We start from the raw sequence: 22,342 nt of genomic DNA on the forward strand, positions 1-22,342 counted from the left end.
TTAAACCTGGGACCCTTAACACATATATAATAAAGGATCACCGAGGAGAAATTCTCAAAGGCAGATTCTATGAAGAAGAACTCAGCAAAACTAAACAGCCTGACACATATCTCATAGAAAAAATCATCCGCAGAAAAGGCAGCAAGTTATTTGTCAAATGGCTAGGACTTCCAGAACACAGCTGGATCGATGCAGACAAAGTGATAATATGAGCACCTGGGATGTTATAAAAAGGCTGCCAGAACATGAACAGCAGATTAAGAGAAATGGCAAGTTGCTGCCTGAAAATATTAGATGTCTTATTGTTGGGCCATCAGCTTGTGGTAAAACTACACTAATGATTGATATTTTTTTATTGGCACCCAACTGGTTAGACTGGAAAAACAGGCACTTGTATATCTTCTCTAAGAGCTTGGAACAATTAAAATATCAGCAGCTGAAAAACTATATGATGGATTGGATATTGCCACTTTTGAACCAGATGTTAAGCCACTTCATGAATGTCTCGATAATTCTGTTGTTGTGTTTGATGACATAATACTGGATAATCAAAACAAGGTTAGAAATTTCTTTACACAGGGCCGACACAAAAACATTGATTGCTTCTACCTGGCACAGACTTTTTCAAAAATACCCAAGCAGCTGATCCGAGACAACAGCAATTTTATATGTGTGTTTCATCAAGATCATACCAACCTCAAACACATACATGATGAATATGTAGGTGGGGACTTGAGCTACAATGATTTTTCCAAGTTTTGCAGTAGGTGCTGGAACCAGGACAGTTATGGGTTTGTCACAATTGATATGACAAGAAAACCCAATAGTGGCAAATACAGAAATAAAATCAACAATTTTCTAGACATTGAAACATATATAAATAACCATGAAAAGGCCAATCATTGATGATCTTAAATTAAGAGATTATGTTGTAAAAAGATTTAAGGGATGGAAATCACAGAACCGAGGAATTTATGAACAACACAAACAAACAGAACAGCCTATTATTGATGCTATTAGTGAATTAGGTAAAAATATCAAAACTGTTACAGAGCAAAATCAAAATTTGATCACAGAGCTTGTACCTGTAGCTGCAAGGAACATATTAGATTATCCAATCACCCCACTTTCCAGTATTCATACACCTAGTCCTATTGCTCCTCGAAGAATTGAAGCTACTCTGGATCCTATTGAATTGGGTCTTCTTTGCTCAAAAATATTTAAGCACACCTAAAGACAACAAAGATGAGGTCTTTGGCTTATATGCTGACACAGAGCGTGATGGTAGCATCATACATAGAATTGGCAATTTCAAAGTAACATTTATGGGAGATGATATAATTGTATATTCAGAATCTCATCTTGGAGAAAAAGGTGGTTTTGTTAAATATCTTGGCACACCTGGATTGTTGGAACTGATGACTAGGAAGAGGCCTGGCAGCTATACAGATCAAGACTATGAGCACTACAAAGAAATATTAATAAAATCAGATGCTCTATACCAGAACAATGATCCCACACAAAAAAGAGTCAAGTCTAGCAGTGGAGCAGAATATAACAACTTAATCAAGCCCATATGGTCACAAATTAAGACAGGCAGTGGAATCAAACAATACAACACCCTGCCTAAAGAATTTGTATGGGTTGTTGATGTCAGGAAACTTGTAGATAGGTTATTGGTGATAGCTGGGGAGGAAAATGCTGGCAACCACAATTTTTACAATGAAAAGGTTGGAATTATGGACATGATAAGCACAAAATTGTCTAATTTTATAGTGAATGACACTAAGGGGATTGGATATCTTATAAAAATTATTAATACTCTACCACCTAAATTTTGGAATATTTCTGAGGGTCGGGGGCTGGTTAATGACATAAACAAGCTGCCATTTGAACTACATATTCCAGGCTATCAGTATTGTGGTCCAGGCACAAAATTGGACCATAGATTAAACAGAGGTGATCCTGGTGTCAATCCCCTAGATGCTGCTTGTAGAGACCATGACATAGCATACAACACACATTCTGATCTTGACAAGAGACATGTTGCAGACAAGAAATTAGAAGAGGCTGCATTTGGTAGATTTGTAAGCAAAGATGCTTAAGTGAACGAATAGCAGCATTGGGAACCACCATAGCTATGAACACCAAACAAAAACTGGGGTGGGGGCTGTGAATATGTATATATAATAAACCTAGAATGAAGGCCAAGGGTGTTATGTATCAAATACCTTATGCAGGTCTTAAATCTCTTAAAACTATTGATAGTCTTTTAACCAAAAAGCAGCGCAAGAAAAAAATTCTTGTCTTGCAAAGGGCCATGGTATGAAATTATTACTTAGTACCCCCCAATTAAAAAAATTACAACAATCTAGGAAAAAATTGCATACAGGGGGTTTCATATTTACTATCCCGGCCATCTTAGCAGCACTTGGGGCTGTTGGGAGCTTGGCTGGGGGATCAGCTGCCATAGCAAAAACAGTAATAGATGCCAGGAAAAATAGGGCAGAATTAGATGAATTGAAGCGCCATAACCTGGCCATGGAGAAACAAGGCAAAGGTGTTAAGAGAGCCATGAATAAGTTTAAAAAAAACAAGAGCCGCTTACAAACCAACATATTGAAGCTTTAATCAAGCCACTGGGCATCAAAAATTTTAGAGGTGTGTACATGTCTGATTCTTTACCAGAACAACCACTCAACAAAGAGTGTGGCATAGTTAATTTGGATAAGTACAAAAATCAGGGCACTCACTAGATGTGTTATCTTAAATATTTAAACAATGAGGCATTTGTGTTTGATTCATTTGGAGGTGTTCCACCTGAAAATTTAATAAAATATCTAAAATCAGATAATCTTTATTACAATAATGCCCGTGTTCAAAACTTCAAAGATGTTAATTGTGGACATTTGTGTTTATCTGTTCTTAGATATATGTCTCAAATAAATAAACCATCAATTGAAAATTTTCAAAAGGCCCTGTGGTATCTGAAACATCATGGGGGTATTCCATCTCACCAGCCAAAATTCAATATTGAAACTCAGATTACATGATGATATAGTGTATCCCAAAACAATAGCTCTCAGAGCATTTTATGGCATGTACTTCATCCCTAATATTACACACCACAACAACAAAATTGCAGTAGGGGATAAAAAAAATTGTCATCACTCCAGGGCAATATAATCTGTCCACTCTAAATGCTCAATTACCCAGAGGTATAGTATTAACTCAAAATTCTGTCACTCACAGAGTAGAGATTGTATCTGCTACAGAAACAGTGGATCTGGGTACTATAGGAGAGCTGTTAGGCTTTGAGAACAACACAAAACTTGAAGCGGCCATCAAACACACTGCTATTAATATACCTAAATTCTTAGCCATAGAGACTCTGAATATTCACTGTAATGTGGCTGAGGGTATGATCACCAAATCAAATGGCATAGGCACTCACAAACAAACTGGGATCATTGCAACATTCAAACCTAATTCTGAATTTATGGAGCCAATCATCTACACTCCATCCCCAACATTATATTTTCCTGTGTGCCATAATAGAATAGATAACATTGAGTTGATGGTCACTAATGAAAAAGAAGAATTAGTTGATTTTGCTGGAGCCACAACAACTGCAATCATAGAGATTAATATTTAAATAAAAATACATACAAAAAAAATGGAAAATATTGAGAGTTATGAGCTACAATCATTCCCCCCAAACAGGAGGACATTTGCAAATTTAAATCAACCCAACACAGAAATTGAGGTTGATCTTGATGTAGGGGATGGCTTTATACACCCCCACAGAGCAGATCTATACATCAAATTTGATGTTGTAAAGCTCGATGGAACAGATTATCCGGCAAATTCAAATATAAGATTGGTAGACAATTTTGTGCCGCATCTGTTCTCTGAAATTGAGATCAGAAAGCATGGTGCTGTTATAAACAGAATAGATTATCCCGGCATTATCTCCACAGCTTTGGCCACACTAAAATTATCCAAAACCGAGGCTTCTTACTACAAAATAGGTGGATTTGAGGCTGGTGATAAAATTATATCTAAGAACCACACAGTGCTGTTCCCTATGCGCCTGTTGCCAGGATTATTTTCAGATTACAAAGATATTATGTGGAAGGGTGGTTTAAGAATCACATTTAGAAGAGCTGCAAATGATAATAATGCTTTGATGAGGTACAGCACATTAAACTCTACAGGGGAAGCTTTGCCTAATACCCTACCTGATGAAGGCAAATGCATTATTCAGACTATGGAGCTAAGAATCCCTGTTGTTGAATATGAAGCCAGTTATGCTCTTAAATACAAAGCAGATATAATAAAAAATCCACAAGTACCTTTACAATTTTATACATATCAATGTGTACAGAAGCCTGCCGCTGGTACTTATTATGAGTTTGATGCTACAAATTCATTCTCCAGTATACAATATGACATGCCGGATTTTGTGGTGGTATTGTTTCAGACTGGAAGACACAATAATCAGGAAAAAAATTCAAGTAGATTTGATAACTGCAACATCAAGAACATATATCTTAAAAATGGCAGAAATGAGGTATTTCCTAGAGAAAATTATAATTTAGACATGTCCAAGGATGATTTCCTCAAATTATATGAAGCATTTACAGCATACGAAAGGGTCACTACTGGCAATACTGACATGTATTACACACCAGATGAATTCAAAGCACAGAGACCCATGTTTGTAATCAACACTTCAAAAAGGAAACAAGTTGTGGTTAATGACAGGACAAACATTAAAATTATCTGTGAATTCCACGATACACTCCCTGATGACACAATATGTAGTGTTATTCTTATAGGTGAAAAATCATATGTTTATGATGTAAGAAATGAGAGAGTCACAGAGCAATTCTAGAGGGCCTCTGCATATTGCACAAGTTGGGCCTGGTGTATAATTGAATTTAAACCAGAAGTAAATATGTGTGTGTGTGTGTGTGAGGGGTGTGTGTGTGTGTGTGTGTGTATGTGGGTGGGTGTGGGTGAGTGTTGGTGAGGGGGGCTTAGTTTTAAGTGTGGCCAAAAAAAATATCAAGAGGGGCTTATTTTTAACAAATTTATGGACAACAATCTGGCAGATGTGCCTTTTATAAGTGTAGGCAAATCAATCTGAGGGGAAACATACTTTCTCAGGAACTTCCCGAGGGTATTTTTACAAAAATCTTGGATTAGACGGGGTTCCACACTTGAGCAAAAAGCTCATATGGGCATGTTGAGCAAGTTTTAAGTGTAGGCAAATCTGCCTGAGGGGGGTTCATACTTTCTCGTGCTGGTTGTAGGTCCAATTATACTACTCACTGAATATAGTTTTTCTCCACCTGGAGGAAATTGCCATCAAGTTTGTGCAGAAAGAAGCAAATTTGTGAGGATTTTATGCGACATTTTATTTACAATACCTTGCATAATATTGAACAGTTCTCAAAAACATATATTTTACACGACTTGTCGAGAAAATGTTCTTGAAACACAGGAAGGTGGGAGACTTCATAAACGTCAACATGTTTTTAAGGGTATAAAGTCATTAAGTTAACGTAGAGCAGTTGGTTAGGCTCTGCTCTCCTTATTTTTCATCAAGCGTGAAAGGTCGCGGGTTCAAATCCCACCCTCTCCTCTCTCTCTCTTTTTTTTGTTTGCTGAACAGATACCGTTGATATTAGAATATTTAAAAAATGAATCCGATGCACACTTGAGGGACGTCCCTTCTGCGCATATTTCCCCTTAGAAGTTGGATATTTCCAGGATTTAAAGTTAAAACTTTTCTTTTTAGTTATTGTTCACATGTTGTGTTAACACACACATCATGATTAATTCACAAATCACATATATGTATTCAGGATGCAAAATGTAATATTATTTAAGTTATGTATTGTTTGTTCTTCACTGACACCTAAAATATTGATTATTTGATTTCGATATACTAAAAAAAGATATACAGTTATGTTAAATAGTGATCTAGTGTAGTACTGTGTCCTCCTCCGTAGTCGAGCGGGTTAAGGCGTTCACTCGTCTTGAGATCGTTCGCTGCGGGACGGCGTAGGTTCGAATCCGAATTTATTCGGCCTACGTATAGGCCGGTGGCAACCCACCATCGTGAGGAAATTGGGAAGCTCCGAGTGAGTGAGCGTAACCCGGTCAAGAAGACCTACAACAACGGCTGGGGGTTCGTCGGGCTGATCACCCGTCACCCCAATACTGGTCTGAGACCTCCACGCTATAACAGGTGACGGAGGAACAGTGTGGGAGGGAGACCGGCAGTCGGTAGGTACGCCTAGGCCCTTCATGGGCTGTTGCGCGACGGATTATTATAATAAGTATTTATATAGTGAGTGACAAACAAAAAATTCAAAACCTCATAATGATCGTTAATTCCTCACTGCTTTGTATCTAAAAATGTTCGTCTTCTTTGAACAGAAAGTCCGAATATCAGATATAACAAACTTTCCGCACTAACTTCGCAATATTCGAAACCACCATTACAGACTTAGCTCTATGTAACTCGATTCTGCGCATTCCACGTGGCATGTGACTTCCTCCTATCATCGAAATAACTTTCTCTTTCCTTTCCTCTCGTGAAATACGGAGACCAATGTTAACTTCTTAGCACGGTTGATAAACTTTACACCCAACGATGTACTCCTGAAAAAAATCCTGCCTAGATGGAGAATCGAACCTACGATCTCCCTCGTAAGAATCAAGCACGCTACCTCTTCTCCAGGTAGCTCATGTTAAAATTTGCTACCAGTTTGAAGAAACCAATTCACACATAATGTCATATCTATAATTTCCTCATGGCAATTTTCATGAGGAAACGAATTCAGATAAAATCGAGAAACGCTGAAAGGGAAAAATGATGAACATGTCTATTGGCGTTTTGTCATATTTTGTAAATTTTGTAAAAATTCCGTGTTTTGAACAAGCAATCGTTTAGTTACCAAGTATTTTGTTGTTTGTTTAAAGTAGGAACAGGAGAGCGAAAAGGAGTCATTTGAACCAGACCCCATTTGACAAGAAACTTCAGCTTTTTTCCAAAGACTGTATGAAAAGAGAGAGGAACGTATGAAATATAAAATATGTGTAAAATTAAAACAATGGAAACCTTGAAAGATAATACTAACGAACTTCAAACTATGAAAAACATATTTTCTTGGTGGAAAACTCCAAGTCATTTTCGAAATATGAGCTTGATGTTTTTCTTTATTATGAAGTGGAGATATGGGACGATACGATCCCTCAGCAAGAAAATTTTAAGTAAGCTACCTCCAACTTTTTCAATGGTCATAATTACTAATTAGGGTCCGGAAGTTGATGAAAAATCAACTTTTTTTCTGACCCTTAAAAACAATGCTAAACCTGATATCATGTCCGTTTCCCTTCAGTTAGAGCCGGAAAACACTTTCTATTTTACATTTTTTTTCATTTTTTGGCCTTTTTCGGCTTTAGTTTATTTATTTGCCAGTATTTTTAACAGTTTTTGTTGCATCTTTACTTATTTTTTGAGGTTTATTTTCTCCTCCCCTCTTGTTTCGTGAATTTTAAATGCATTTACTAGTAAAACTTATTTATTTAGATTTCTTGACATGGTCCTTTTAGCAAATTCACCATGAATCGAAAATACGGTCAATGGAAAAGCATAATATTATTCTTAACTGAAATGTTTGGCAATGGATTAAAATACTTTGTGTGAAGATCTACTTTGAGGTTCTTTCTCTGGACACTATTATCGCTTTAATCTGTAGTTTTAAAGTAAAATTAGTCACAATATTAAATGCAATTACACTCTGGTATACGCGAAGCAGAACTGTATTTTCGGATGCTGGCCGACTACAGTATCATAGAAGGCCCACTCTGAAAGGAGATGAATTGGTTGATTTTAAGTCAACTTTATGCATAATAAGGCTAATCGAGACTGGACCTACAGTTTAAAGTGGAATCCGAACCGAGTGCATAAAATAACGTGAACCGTGTGGTGTAGGGGGATCGTTTGCTTATGGAATGGAAGGTCATTGGTTCAAACCTACTTCTTTGCAAGATCTTTTTCGGGAAGTAAACGGCTTTGGACGAGAATGCTTATTTACGTTTCTTGGATATTTCCGTTGATATTTATGCCATTTATGTCCAGCATTTCCGGATGCAGAAAGTTGACATGTAAGTTCTTAATATGTGTTAACTTATAACAGCTGAATGAAAGGAAAAGTATTTCCCAAAATCCTGCCAATCACTGAAAGATTAAAAACATTAGTAGAAACATTACTTGAGGCATGCACAGAGGCGACGATTATGGAGTGTGGAAGGGCAGATGACCCAGCACTATGCTAAACTTTATCTACCAAGGGAAAGAAACTGTCCTTGCCCTCCCCCCCCCCACCTTGCCCCATCAGTTTTGAAACCCAATCGCCGCCACTGAGCATGCATCGCATAAATATGTACAGTAATATCATATAATATTATATTACGTTATTAGAACACTTCGTACTCGTTAAATAAAAAGGAAAAAATAATAAGGAAAGGGTGGGATTTGAACCTACGATGTTTCGATCTTGACGAAAACAGTAAATAAACGAAAGTGCTGTCATCTAACCAACTGCTCCAGGAGATTGGTAACAGAAAGATCAGTAAAACACGTTAATCTCAGTTGAAGCAACATTGTGCCGGAGTTTCGAACCATTTTTCGCCAAGAACCAAGGAAAAGACACACTTTGCAGAATCGTTTGGTGTTGTGCAATGTATCTTTACTAAACATTTCGCATAAAATCATCATAAATTTTCCTTCTTGCATTCAAATGTGACCGCAATACTTTCCAGGTGGATGAGAACCTGTTCAGTGTTTCACAAGGCGGTCAGGGGCGTGATGCTGATCACATCACCCCCACTCACGACCGGATCAAGAAAGTGTGGGGCGTTACCCCCTATACGCCTTCATGGCGTGGTGCTATGCACAGGGGAACACTTTACTTTTACTTTTATCAGCTTTCACATTTCCAAGAAAATTACAGAATACTTGTCTAAAAGCTAACCATGCGCATATCTCTTTTTCAGTTAGGAATTCCACAAAGTTATCAAGAATGAACTCACGGATTTGCGGCCCAATAAATATGACTTCTTTTAACTTACTATCACTGAGTTTAGGAAATTTTTTTCTCAAGTATCCAAAACCCTCACCGTGTTTATCCAAAACCTTAACAAAATTTTTCATCAGCCCTAACTTTATATGCAACGGTGGTAACAAAATCTTGTCTTTCTCAATTAGAGGGTGATTCCTAACACTCTTCTCTCCAGGAATTAAGTTTTTTCGTATGGGCCAATCCACAATGTTGTAATGTTTATCTTTTGCCCGGCTGTCCCATTCGCAAAGAAAGCAACAAAATTTTGCAAACCCAGACTGCATGCCTAAAAGTATACCAATCATTTTGAGGTCTCAGCATATCTGCCAACCATATTTTTCATAATTTATCATTTTTTATATTGTATCCATATTTTCATATGTTTCCTTCATGGTGGAAGAATAGGCAAGGGGTACTGATGGGTATATATTCCCATTATGCAACAATACTACTTTTAAACTATTCTTAGATGAATCTAAAAATAGTCTTCACTCGTTTGGGTTGTGACTCCTTCCAAGTTCTTGCAGAAGGCCTTCTACGTCATTGCAGTAAGTTAAATCATTACTAACAGAACAAAAATGTGTCAGTAATTGTTGGCATTTCTGATATGACACCTTAACACCATTTTGTAATAAATTCCACCCTCGGAGACGAGAACCTAATACCAGGTATCCAAAAAAGTTCATGCCGTATATTGCAGTGAGAAATAAAGACTCTGTAATTTCTGGCAAATGTGATTTATTCAGCATAATAAGCTCCTTCAGCTTCAATTACATGTTCCCAACGAGATACAAGCTTATAAATCCCGCGTTTGTAAAAGTTCTGGTCCCTAGAAGCAAAAAATTGTCCTATGACCTGCGTGACATCATCTCGGTTTCGGCACTGTTGCTCACGCAAATGGTTATCCATGGCCAAAAACAAGTGAAAGTCGGATGGGGCAATGTCCTGGGAGTAAGGAGGATGAGGTAAAATTTCCCAACCAAGTGTGTTGATTACCTCCTTGGTCGCTTTCGCCGTATGAGGTCTAGCGTTTTCTTGAAGAAGGATCACTCCTTTCCTGTTGACTAGTGCTGGCTGCTTCGGACGCAGTGCAGCTGCAACCCCTTGCAACTGGGACGAGTATACCTCGGATGTGATGGTTTTGCCATGCTCTAGGAATTCAAAGTGCACAACATCAGCGCTAGTCCACCAAACACAGAGCAGAACCTTCTGTTGATGAATGTTTTCTTTGGGAGTCAATGCATCAGAACCAGGGGACGACCAATGATGTTTTCTTTTGCGGTTACTGTATAACACCCATTTCTCGTCACATGTCAATATCTGGTCCAGGAATGGGGGCTTTCTTGTGGCGTGACAGCAATGATGCCCAAATGGTGAGCTGCTGGCGTTTGTTTTCCTCGGACAAAACGTGAGGAACCCACTTACTGAGCTTCCAAGTTTTCCCGAGGTTGTGCAGATGCAATCGAATGGTTTCCTCCGACACTCCAAGCCCTTGTGCAAGTTCTTTGCACGTTTGCTGTGGATCGCGCTCGATGATCTCCTTCAGCAGGGCTTCGTCGATAGTGATCCATTCATCCTCTGTCCATTCTTTGGGAGGCTTAGGTATTGGTATAAAATCATGACTTCTAGGTTTCTTGGCTGAAGGAACATCAGGATAAAATTAGAATGTTTTGATTTAGATCTATATGTCCCACTATGTTTGTTAAACAGAAGTAACGATCCTTAGTATGATCTTTCTGTTCTGTCCATATAACAGGGTTTCCGAAGGGCATTGATTTGTGAGTGCCCTTAAGCCAACCACGTAAAGTTCGCGAACAATTACAACAAATTTTACCTGGTGCCCAGATTTTTCCCTCGTCTACTTTACTTCCAAAATACAACTCATATGCTTTTTTCACTATAGGAGTGATAGTATTTCTCTGTGGCTTCGGAGTTAATTCCCCGCAAACATAACAAAACAAGTTCGGGTTATTCACACATTTGCGTGACATGGCGAACTCATTAATTGAGTTATAATATATTTCTTTAAAAAAAAACAATTATGAATGCTCTTATCGTTTTGTTAAAATACAACTTACATTTCACTATACACAATATTACATTCACAATTTCACAAACGTACACAAACATAAAATACGGTTACTCGCAAAGTTATCGGAAAGGAAGTTAAGACTTGACTAACCCACAAAAGAACAAATTTTAACAGAGAAACAGGAAATTACTCTACTGCCAGATGTTTCCTCCACGAAATATTAAGTGCCAGTCATAAACACACAAGGTCGTTAAAAGATTCTTATCCATTTGCTAGGAACCAAACGTTAAGCCGGATGCGGAGCAGGGTGCGGATACCTGAAACTATAAAACTATAAAATGTGGGTGTTCTGCAAAAAAATTAGGTGATACAGGAAAACGGATGCGATATTCGTTATCAGCACATCTGAATACATAAAGATCACTTAGTTTTATTTAAAGGAGTATTTCATTGTTTAGCAGTGTAGTAAGATAAGAGTAGGAGGACAACTCTCAGAACTTGTTAAAATAGAAAATGGACCAAGAGAAGGCGATGTGCTGTCCTGTTTGTTGTTTAACATTGCCTTAGAGAAGGTTATACGGGAAGCTCGGGTACAAATTAGGGGTACCATATATTATAAGTCAATCCAGATACTAGCATATGCGGATGATGTAGATATAGTAGGAAGATCTCTACATGCAGTAGAAGAAGCATTTCTAGCCATAGAAAGGGAAGGAAAGAAGATGGGATTGGTGTTGAATGAAAGGAAGACTAAGTACACGACAGCAGGTAAAGCACACGGATATAATACATCACCGACCATAACAATGGCTAATTACACCTTTGATAGAGTGGATGCCTTTATCTACCTGGGTTCTGTTGTGACATATGAAAATGATTCACAGGAGGAAGTAAAGGCACGACTTATAGCAGCGAATAGGGCCTATTATGGACTACAGAGACATTTTAAGAGCACCATATTGTCCAGAACAACTAAGTTAACACTTTACAAGACACTGATAAGACCTGTTTTGACCTATGCTGCGGAAACTTGGACCAGTTCAAGGAAAGATGAACAGCTGGTAGAGACCTTTGAAAGAAAGATATTACGAAGAATATTGGGACCAGTATGTGAGAATGGAAAATGGAGAAAGCGATTTAATAAGGAGCTCTACGATTTATATCAAGAACCAACAGTTATTGGTGTAATAAAGGCGGCAAGATTAAGATGGGCAGGTCATGTGATGCGCATGAGTGATAGTGACCCTGCAAAGAGAGTGATGATGGATAGCCCAGGTGGAGAAAGGAAGCGAGTAAGGCCTAAATTAAGATGGGTGGATGGAGTGGATGAGGATGTTCGGAAGCTCCAGTATAGAAAGAAATTGGAAAGTTGTGGCAAAAGGTAGAGATAGATGGAGACAAAACACAGAGGAGGCCAAGGTTCATCAGTGGACTGTAGCGCCATAAGAAGAAGAAGGTTTGAATTTTCTATCTTTTTCTTAGGTTGTGGAACAATTTGTGTTAAATACTCAAATTGTAGGTTTTATAAATCCACTCACAAACACTATTTATATGCATATTTACATAATGTAGCATTAAGTTGTTTTCTCGAAAATCAAATAATAAAAAAATATGGACAGTTTAACATGGTATTTCATTAAAATAAACATAATTTATAATGTATTCAACAAAAATATTTTGTTGGGATTATGATGAACGATCTTGAATGATGGGCACCCTGTTTATGGAGGAGGGGCAGATCATGTCTGTTCAGTAAAGCTGAGAGAAAAGTTACTATCGGTAGACACGCTGTCGTAATTTACCTTGTAGAGATTACGATGTAATTTGAGGGCACGAATGATATGATTTTTGTGGTGGGGGAAGACACATGATATGATTTGGGGACGCATGACATGATTTTGGGTGGGGATTGCGCCATTGGCCTTGGGGGGCATAGGTCAATTTATATTTTCATTATATATAAATTCTTAGACAGAATTTTAGTTTGGAGTTTCATTTAGCTTAAATTTCTACTAGTTGCTAGTTCGTATCGCAGTACAATTTACCTGTGATATTGTGCTCCTGGTCGCACCCTGGCTGCTCTGTGCCGCCATTCACGTAGAAGTCTACGTGGCCGTTGGGCCCTAACTTCCCGTTGTAGCCAGCGTTCGTGTGGATGACGTCAACGAAGTCTGCGTCCGAAGGGTCCAGGATGCGGGAGCGAAACAAAGTCACGAAGAGGGGTAGTGCAGGATCTAGGCCTTTAGAAGGAAATATTACATTAACACTTAGTTAGTGTAATCTATTTGGAAATAGAAGAGAACTATACATAAAACTGAATTTGATGGATTCGTAAGAATAGATAATTAAGTTAAGGAAGAGACCTTCTTAGGTGGTTTTACTGTAAACAAATTGTTAAAATCCTTATTAACGATATGCAAATTTAATATATGTGGTGAATAGTATAGTTCATCATGTTTTGAGTTTACATTTTGGTTTTAAGTTCACTTTATGTCCAGTAAGGCTAATCGGGACTGAACCTACAGTTTTAAGTGGAATCCGAACCACTATATGCCTCCACCGGATATCAAAACCGGGACCCCTTGATTACAAAGCGACGACGCTACCACTACGCCATAGGGGAGGCCCTCCACCGGATATCGAACCTGGGACCCTTAGATTACATGGCGACGAGGCCCAGTTCACCAAGTGAATCTACAGTTTAAAGCTGACTCTGTAGAATAAAATATTTCCCCATCTGGAATCGAATCAGAATACTTTGATTACGAGAAGGAGCTAAAATTGAACAACCTATATTTTGAGGACGTAGTGAATCATCTTTGGAGAATGACAGAGTTGCATTTTGTATTTTTCAATATCTGTGATGCACGGCTGCGGCTGTAGCTCGGTAGACGCGCCGCGCCGGTAGAGCATGGATTCTAAGCGAAAAGTCGCCGGAGTTGAAATAGATTTTGATATGCTCGTCTACCTCACCAAGTCGCCAGCCAATGCCCACGAGCTCTGCATTAGAAGAGGGTGATGCATTGGAGAAAAGCAAATCGTCGACTTTATACATATATTATATACACACACGAAAATACTGTACAGATCCTATTACACAAGTTATATACTCACACATAAAGCAACCTACTATCCCATACACACACAACTACCATCTACGTTGGCCAACGTACCCCAACACATTCCCCCCTGGGTCCAAAATAGTGTTGCGCGCTATCACTCACGAAATCACTGTTGTGGGGGTGGTGGCCACAATCCTACCTTGTCCGGCCGATGTATGTATGTCGTCCTCCGTCCAGCGCTGGTCCGTGTGCAGGGTCACGGGGTCACGGTGGGGTCCTCGGGTCGAGTCCCGACAGCATGGGAAAGGAAGCCCGGACAACGACACTAGGACTGCGGTCAGTGCGCTTGGTTACACGGCCGTACGGAGTCACAGTCCACGGTCACTCGAACACATTCGTAACAGACAGTTCCAAACCAACTCGGAACCGTACTTCTTTATATCACCAAAGTGATATCACCCGGAACTACTTCAGTATAACTTCGCGGTAGTACATCAAGTGTCCGGAAACTAACTTCTCTATCTCACCGCAGTTCTAAGTCAACTGTCACCATCTCTCTCAATCCTTGTCCTCCTACCGTTACCTTCGATTCCGGGGTTGCCACATATTTTGGCGTCATCCCCTCCTTTGGAATGACCACCGAATCCAAAGGGGGACCAATAGACACTCTTGGATCCGTGGTACTGCTGAAAGCGGCCCTGGGGCTGTTGCTCGTCGGGGCTCCAAAGATTTCCTTACTGTCCGGTGCTGCCGTCTAGGGACTCCTCCACGCAAACACGCACACACCGATGAACAAAATCTTCATCTCCACTATTTCATTTCCATATTTTGTGCAGTTATATTAATTAAATATCACCCCCAAATGCACTGTTTTATTGAACGTAAATGTTCCCCCTTTATCAATAAAATAACACAAACATCTTCCATACAATATCAAAGTGCCCCCTTTTAATAACAAATACATGGTTCTCATTAACAAGCTGAACTACTCCTAAACACAATATTAATACTCTTACACGCTGAACTTATGCCGATTGTGATTGAAGGAACGTTTTCAACACGGAATATGAAGTATAATTTAGATATGTAGATGGTGAATTTCTAAGGCGGTTTGCGATCGCAGCTGTGGGCAAGCGAAATGTGGTTGGCAACACTGGCAACACCTTTCGGCAAAAAACAGACCCCTCCTTGGACGCAAGTGCGGAAAGCAATGAATCAAAGCTTCCCTATACATTTCGGGACAGGAGAAGCGACAAAACGATGCCCACCAGTCCTTAGGCTCAAGGAGAGATCAGGGTTCGGTCCTACGTTGTGACATGTCGTCAGTAACGAAGGATTTAGCCTCCCTTTTTAATACAAAAAACAGAATTTGGTTGAAGACCAGGAGAGGCTAGCGCATGATTGGGGTGGAATAACGGTGCATGCCGATATTTAGAAAGAATTCCCCACGTACCCATGAAATTGGGAGAAGTGGATTTCGCAATAAAAAGCATTCCTGTAGTCGAACAAGGGTGCCGAAGAACGCGTTCCTCAACCGGCAGAGGGAGCGAGCAACGAGGCAGGCCAATGTAAAACATATCTATACACACACACGAAAAATTTATATTTATATATAGCAGAAAAAAGCTCTATATTACATATCACGTAGACTCATTTTCTTGCCAGCAAAGGTTCTGGCTTCGAAACCCTTCCTGGACTTAGGTGTTTATCTGTGTTGGTCTCTTCATTAATTTAATCTGACCATTATTCATCCTCATAGTGGTGATTAAATTTTAAAAAGTGGCATAAAATAAGCAACCATATTTCTGATTACTGCGTGGATAAGATACCAATGACACGGAAATGAGGATACCAGCCCTTTAGTGCTGGCGCCCCCCCCCCCCCACATGTTAAAATCTAACTCTCCAAGCTGAGTAAATTTCACTAAGCCCCACGACAGGTTAAGTTTGCAGCAGGTTTTATGTATTAATCCACTCGAGAATGCCACTAAGCATTCCCATGCCAGTCTCGCCTTAACCGCCGAGGTGTTCGTATCACAGTCAGTGAGAAAATCAGCACTATTACAGCGGAACTATATTCTGCGTGCACGTTTGGGTCTATATATGCGAAAAGTTGCTGCAAACTTAACCTGTCGCGGGGCTTAACTAGCTATAATTTTCGTTACCTTCCTATTTGAATCTTATCTTCACAACTAATCTAGAATCAATTTTATCGCCACTGTTTAGTAATTACAGTATTTAAGACCTGTGTGTTCCTAACACCCCGCGTCAGTACTAACGTTACATAAGTATTTTGTGACACATTTTATAAATAATGATATTTCTGAAATGGCCTACTACGACAACGTGAATGAAGAACAATGGGTTAAAAGCATTATAAGCTAACAGGCGTGCCAACAATGAGCTGCGATAAAATAGAAAGATGACATAACAAAGTGTTTCTGCAAGCGTTGCCTGAGAAACATGTGTCTTAGTCATATGGTTACGATTTGTGATGACTGCTATAACGCTAAAGACTCAGAAACAAAATAAAATGCCAAAACAACGTCAATGAATGTACTTTCCCAAATTATTGTTACATCCATAGTGCAGTAAAAATGGTGGAAAAAAAGAATGAGTTTGTTCATGTTCTCTAATCATATAAGCCTATAATGTCCTCTAAAGATATTTTTTTCGGGGAACGATTAGAGAATAATTTAGTAAAATTTGGTTCTAAATGTTAAAATAAATATTGTAAACACACTTTAATAAACTACTTTAGAAAAATTTAATTGTAATTGTTTGAAAGTTATGTTAAAATAAAATACACATTGTAAAAACATAATGCAATTCAATTAAAGTACCATTTCCAGGGGGGGTGTACAGAACAGTACTAATGTTATGAAATAGAGCGCCAGTAGTAAAGGGCTAGAAAAAGACTTAATGCGTGATCCTATTTATTACCTTACTGCCTCTCCACAGTAATTAACAACAACGTATATCAAATATTTGCATTCTGCATATGGTAAAGTATTAATGTACAAGAGAGGATACGATTCTGAAGATATCCTTGAACTTTGTTAAATACAGTTGACGTATAAACTTAGAAGACACTGAAGATAACTTAAACCTAAGTAGCCTAACATTGAATGGGAGCAAGAGTTGAAATGAGTGTACGTACACGATGAACCTCCGGGGTTTCGAAACAATGTTAAAAACAAGAAAAAAGTTACGACAATCCAAACTTTTGTATTTGGTGTCATATACGCTCAAGTTTTTTTTGTCTGTTTGTTTGTTGTTTAGTTCGCGCGTCATGTTTGGCAGCGCTGTCGTCGCTTTTGTGAAAATGGCGTCGTCTCAAGAGAAACCACACGCTGTGATAAGGTTGGCAGAGTCAAAATCAATTGTTACGGTGCACCGTAAGTTTCTGCGTGTCTTTAACATAAACGCCGGCAACGGACAAGAGCATCAGGGCATGGTACAGAAGATTTCTGGAAACGGGGAGTGTGTTGAAGAAGCCGGGGGGAAGGGGGGGGAACGCCACGCGTCTCCGACGAGACAGTTGAGCAAGTTCATGGCTATCCCCTGGCCACCACGTAGCCCAGATATCACTCCTCTGGACTTCTTCCTCTGGGGTAATGTTAAGGACGCAGTTTACTCAAGCAAGGTGCCAAATGTGAATGCTTTGCGTGACTGAATTGTTGCTGCCATTGATACCATCCCTGACGACGTGCTGCAGCACGAAGTGGGATACCGGCTGGACATTCTTCGTGTCACTACAGGTGCTCATATAGAAGTGTGGTAATTTTTCGTAAGGAACTTTTTGAGTTGCTTTCTGCAATAAAATTACCAAAAAATTTGCAGGTGTGTTTGTTTTAATTTCCCATCACTTCAAAACCCCGGAGCTTCATCGTGTACACCTTGTATTGTTATTTTCGAGATCCTACATTTGTGATAACGAAGATAGCACTAGAAATTGTACTGTTCAAACGGAAGAACAGAGAGAAAGTGAAAATTAGGACCGCTTTTTTTTCTGCATCCAAAATCCAATTTTCATTCCGAAAAATTTTGTACTTTTATCAATTCTTTTTAAAACAAAATTTCAAAAGCACACTCCTTGTTACTGTTATATCTCCTTCACAAAAATTGTGGGTGCCATTTTTTTTTACTATCTCTGAGGCAATGCCGCTGATAACCGTCGCTGCGCTTAAACTTGCAGAACAATTATCAATGCAAATAAAATTGCGTAATTAACGATAACCGTTATATTTAAAATAAATACAATACAGGCGCAGAAAATCTCACAACTTCCATCACCATTTTTAGTACTTATTATTTCTCGTTGCTATGGTTACATCAATTTCATTTCTTGTATTTTATACAGCGTGATAAGATGATTATAGCAATATCTATAAAACAAACATGCATAAGTTAAAAACAACATCAATAACATAAATAATATTAACTTTGAACATGACAGTTTGAGAATAGGACAGTCTCAATCTCTCCCCTTCTCCTGAGAAAAAAAAATGAACATAACATTTTTTTTTACATAATATATAAGATTTGAGTCCTGCTTTTAATATACAGTCGTCAGGATAATGAGAAAGTTCACTTGACATAATGAACCAATTCACAAATTTACAATACTCTTTTTACTAAAGTTCTGAAAATGTCATCTTAGTGTTCGAATTTACAGCTACTTATGCATTACTACATAACAATTACATTAGTTTAAGCAATTCTTCCCTTTTCTCATCAGAACAATTAAATTTCTTGATATTTGACAAGTTCTGCCTTTTTGTTATCTTATTTCCGTCCATAGACATCAAAATTGTATAATTGTTTTTCACAGCATCAACTATATAGGGTCCAAGCCATAATTCCATAAACTTATGAATTTTCTTGTTAATTGCCCTACTATGTTCATGATTTTTCACTAAAACAATATCACCTGGGACAATCTTCAATTTATTAGCATCACACTCGATAGTTTTGGGCTTATATCTTTCCTTAATACGTTCCTTGGGCGATAAAATACTTATGTTTCCAGGGCACAAACTTTAAATCATCTGGCCAGTTAATTTGACTGATAATTGAATCCTTTAATTCGTGATGAAGAAAAAGTTCACTAGGTGTGAAACTTGTTATTTCCGAAACGGAATTATTAAGAAGTCCTGTTACATGATTCAAATATTTTACCCAGTCCTGATGATTTTGCGAAGTATATAATCGTAACAATCGTATTAACTCTTTGTTGTACCTTTCCACTGGATTTGCGAAAGGCGAATAAACTGAAGTGGTGATATGTTTTATGTTACAGTCATTCATATATAACTTCCACTCTTGTGATTTAAATTGGGAACCGTTATCTGATAATATTACCTTACATGCTGGATAGTGGTAAAAATACTGGAGCTTGAATTTGTTAATTATTTCACGTGACGTTGCCTTCCTTAACGGATAAGCCATTAAAAATTTGGACATCGTGTCAACTATTGTTAATATGTAACTATATCCTTGTGATTTGGGTAACGGGTCCAACAAGATCTATTGATAACATATCATGTGGAGTAGTAGAATATACATGCAATTCATCCTTACTAATTTTTGTGTGTGCTTGTTTAGTTTTTGCGCATGTTAGACAGTCGTTCAAATACTGCTTGATACTAACTTTCATTTTAGGCCAATAATATAAACTTCTGCACTTATTAAATAGTTTATAGTATCCAAAATGACCTTGTAAGTCATGTAATTTATGAAGAATTTTGGGTACAACAATAATAGGTACTACAAGTTTCCACTTGTCTTCTTTCAAATGTTTCAGGAATAATATATTATCTTGAATCGAATATTGCCTTTTTATATTCTTCGACAAATTCCCATTTTGTAACTTTTGTACAATGGCACTGCAATAAGAATCCGAATTTTGACTTTCTTGCCAAAATGTTACACTATCTTCGTCAAGAAAATCAAGACTTATGTTATTTACATATAGTTCCGATAGAGTTGGAAAACCTGTACTTAAATCAGGATATCTGCTTAAAGCATCTGCAGCTTCATTAGATTTTCCCGGCACGTGATATACATTATAATCAAACATTTGTAATTTCAAACTCCAACGATTTAATCGTGGATTCAAAGTTTTAGTAGATTCTAGCCAAGATAAAGATTGGTGATCGGTAAACAATTTCACCTTAGTTCCAGCTATGTAAATGTAGAATTTTTCGAAAGCAAATAATATCGCTAGGCATTCAATCTCGTGAGTATCGTGTCATTCTTTAGAATGAAGGGATCTGAACCAGTTAGCTGATGGGGTGATGTAAACTACTCATCATTCATCCTCTTGATGAGACCACTCGTCATTGACATGACGAGTTATTGCTTGGCATGCGAAAGGTACTAATTACACAAAGGAAATAAACTACTGAAAAGACAATGGCAACTCGTTGGATTTTGTGAACCGTTGAACCTGTATCATGGCTGGGTGTAGGATAATTACCTGTCTAACTGAAGTCTCTGAGCTGAATGAAAATAGCGAAGTCCTCTGTAAGCTTCTAACTTGTTGACCAAAGCGTGCTTCCACTCTCGACCTCCTGTCTTGCTGACCTCCTCTCTCTACCAACTCAATTCCCAAAGTGCCGTCCCTTCCCAGCTTGTCTCACCTCTATATTCCCTGGCCATCGAGCTCTTCCTCGATGCCGAATCGCCGAATCGTGTTTATTATAATTGCTACCATGCAAACCGCTGACACCAAACCCAGAAGTGTTACCTGTTTCCTGAATGCTCAGGAGGTTTGCATGGCACAACACAATGCATTGTAAACATGCCTAAGAGGCTTGAGACAGCTGAGAAAAACAAGTGAATGCCCTGGTCAACATGAAGCGTTCAGAGAGACTTAATAAAATAAACATACAATCTTAGGGATTGATACGTTCGCGCCCTCTAGGAAAAATTTTCTTCTTTGAAAATTTAAAAGTCAAATCGCAAAGCTTGACATGACTCAGGTTCGCCAATTCCATATATTTTCTTAAAAAACCCAAATATACAAAAGAAAATCCACCAAAACATACCTTCCCTTGTTTGCCGTAGCCTGAAGGAAAGAAAAATTTTTATTCCCTAAACTTTATAATGAATAATACCCTTAATACTAACAAATTCGTATGTTTATACGATGTAAAAAACAATAATATATACTATTATAGGACTAGAAATCACAAAGGTTCGTGTCGTTAAGCGAAAAACTCTTAATGTACCACATTTTGTGCGTACGTACTGTTTATTATGTATAATTGCTCATCCATTTGCTCCGAGTCAAGAGTCTGTGATGCCTCGCCACGCGGTAACGACTCTGTGTGTTCCGCGAAGCCAACGGCTGGAGCGGAGCGTCTTTGCAAGATAGAACGAAATTCACAATGTTTGTTTATATTGCCGCTCAATATAGACTCTTCAAACTAAAAAATACCTTGAAAAGGTGCACAAATAAGTACACGTAAGTAAGCATGTAAAACATTGTCACATCTCACTGTTTGTCCGTGTGAAAGCCTGATTATATCAAAATGCGTATGTTTTACGAAATACGTAGCACTGCACTCCTAACATCGCCAAATATATAAACATGCATGGCTGTGTTGCACATTCCAATGTATTATTATACAATATTCAAATGCATATAGTGAGTTACACTGAAAACTGTCGCTGGTAAAACTTAAGTATAGCGTTCAATTTTCTTTTCTTCGTTTAAACTGTACACTGTATACACAACTATGGCGTGGTGAATACCTTTGTATGACTGCACACAAAATTAATAATCTTCCAAGTGACAAAACTATGTGCTTAAGTTATAAATATCAAAAATGTTTTGCGAACAAATATGTCGCTTTCAATATTCCATGTTGGTGAAAAGAAAGAGATAAAAAAAAAAAAATAACAATAATACCTGCATGCGACAAACATATGCATAAAATATTGGCACTAAAGCATGCTTTCTAAAATGTTCGAAAGTGCTATAATTATGTTATTTGTATTGCTTGCATGTCCATTTATTATTCGAAGTGCAAAATTTCATCGTAAAAAAAAAATTATGCACTAATTGATGCGAACACTGGTCACTTGACACCACTGGTGCGT

The 22,342-nt window shown here is 38.2% G+C and overlaps 1 protein-coding gene across 1 annotated transcript in view; it reads right to left on the reverse strand.

Moving 5' to 3' along the window:
• LOC145987911 (pancreatic lipase-related protein 3-like) overlaps positions 1-22,342 on the reverse strand; it is a 140,288-nt gene that overhangs the window by 23,222 nt on the left and 94,724 nt on the right. The window contains exon 5 of the mRNA XM_083122720.1: positions 13,218-13,412. Within this exon, the coding sequence (XP_082978846.1) occupies positions 13,218-13,412 (195 nt within the window). The remainder of the gene's footprint in view (positions 1-13,217; positions 13,413-22,342) is intronic.

Source organism: Lepisma saccharinum, chromosome 5 (genome assembly GCF_977018435.1).
Source record: "Lepisma saccharinum chromosome 5, izLepSacc3.1, whole genome shotgun sequence".
Taxonomy (NCBI): Eukaryota; Metazoa; Arthropoda; class Insecta; order Zygentoma; family Lepismatidae; genus Lepisma; species Lepisma saccharinum.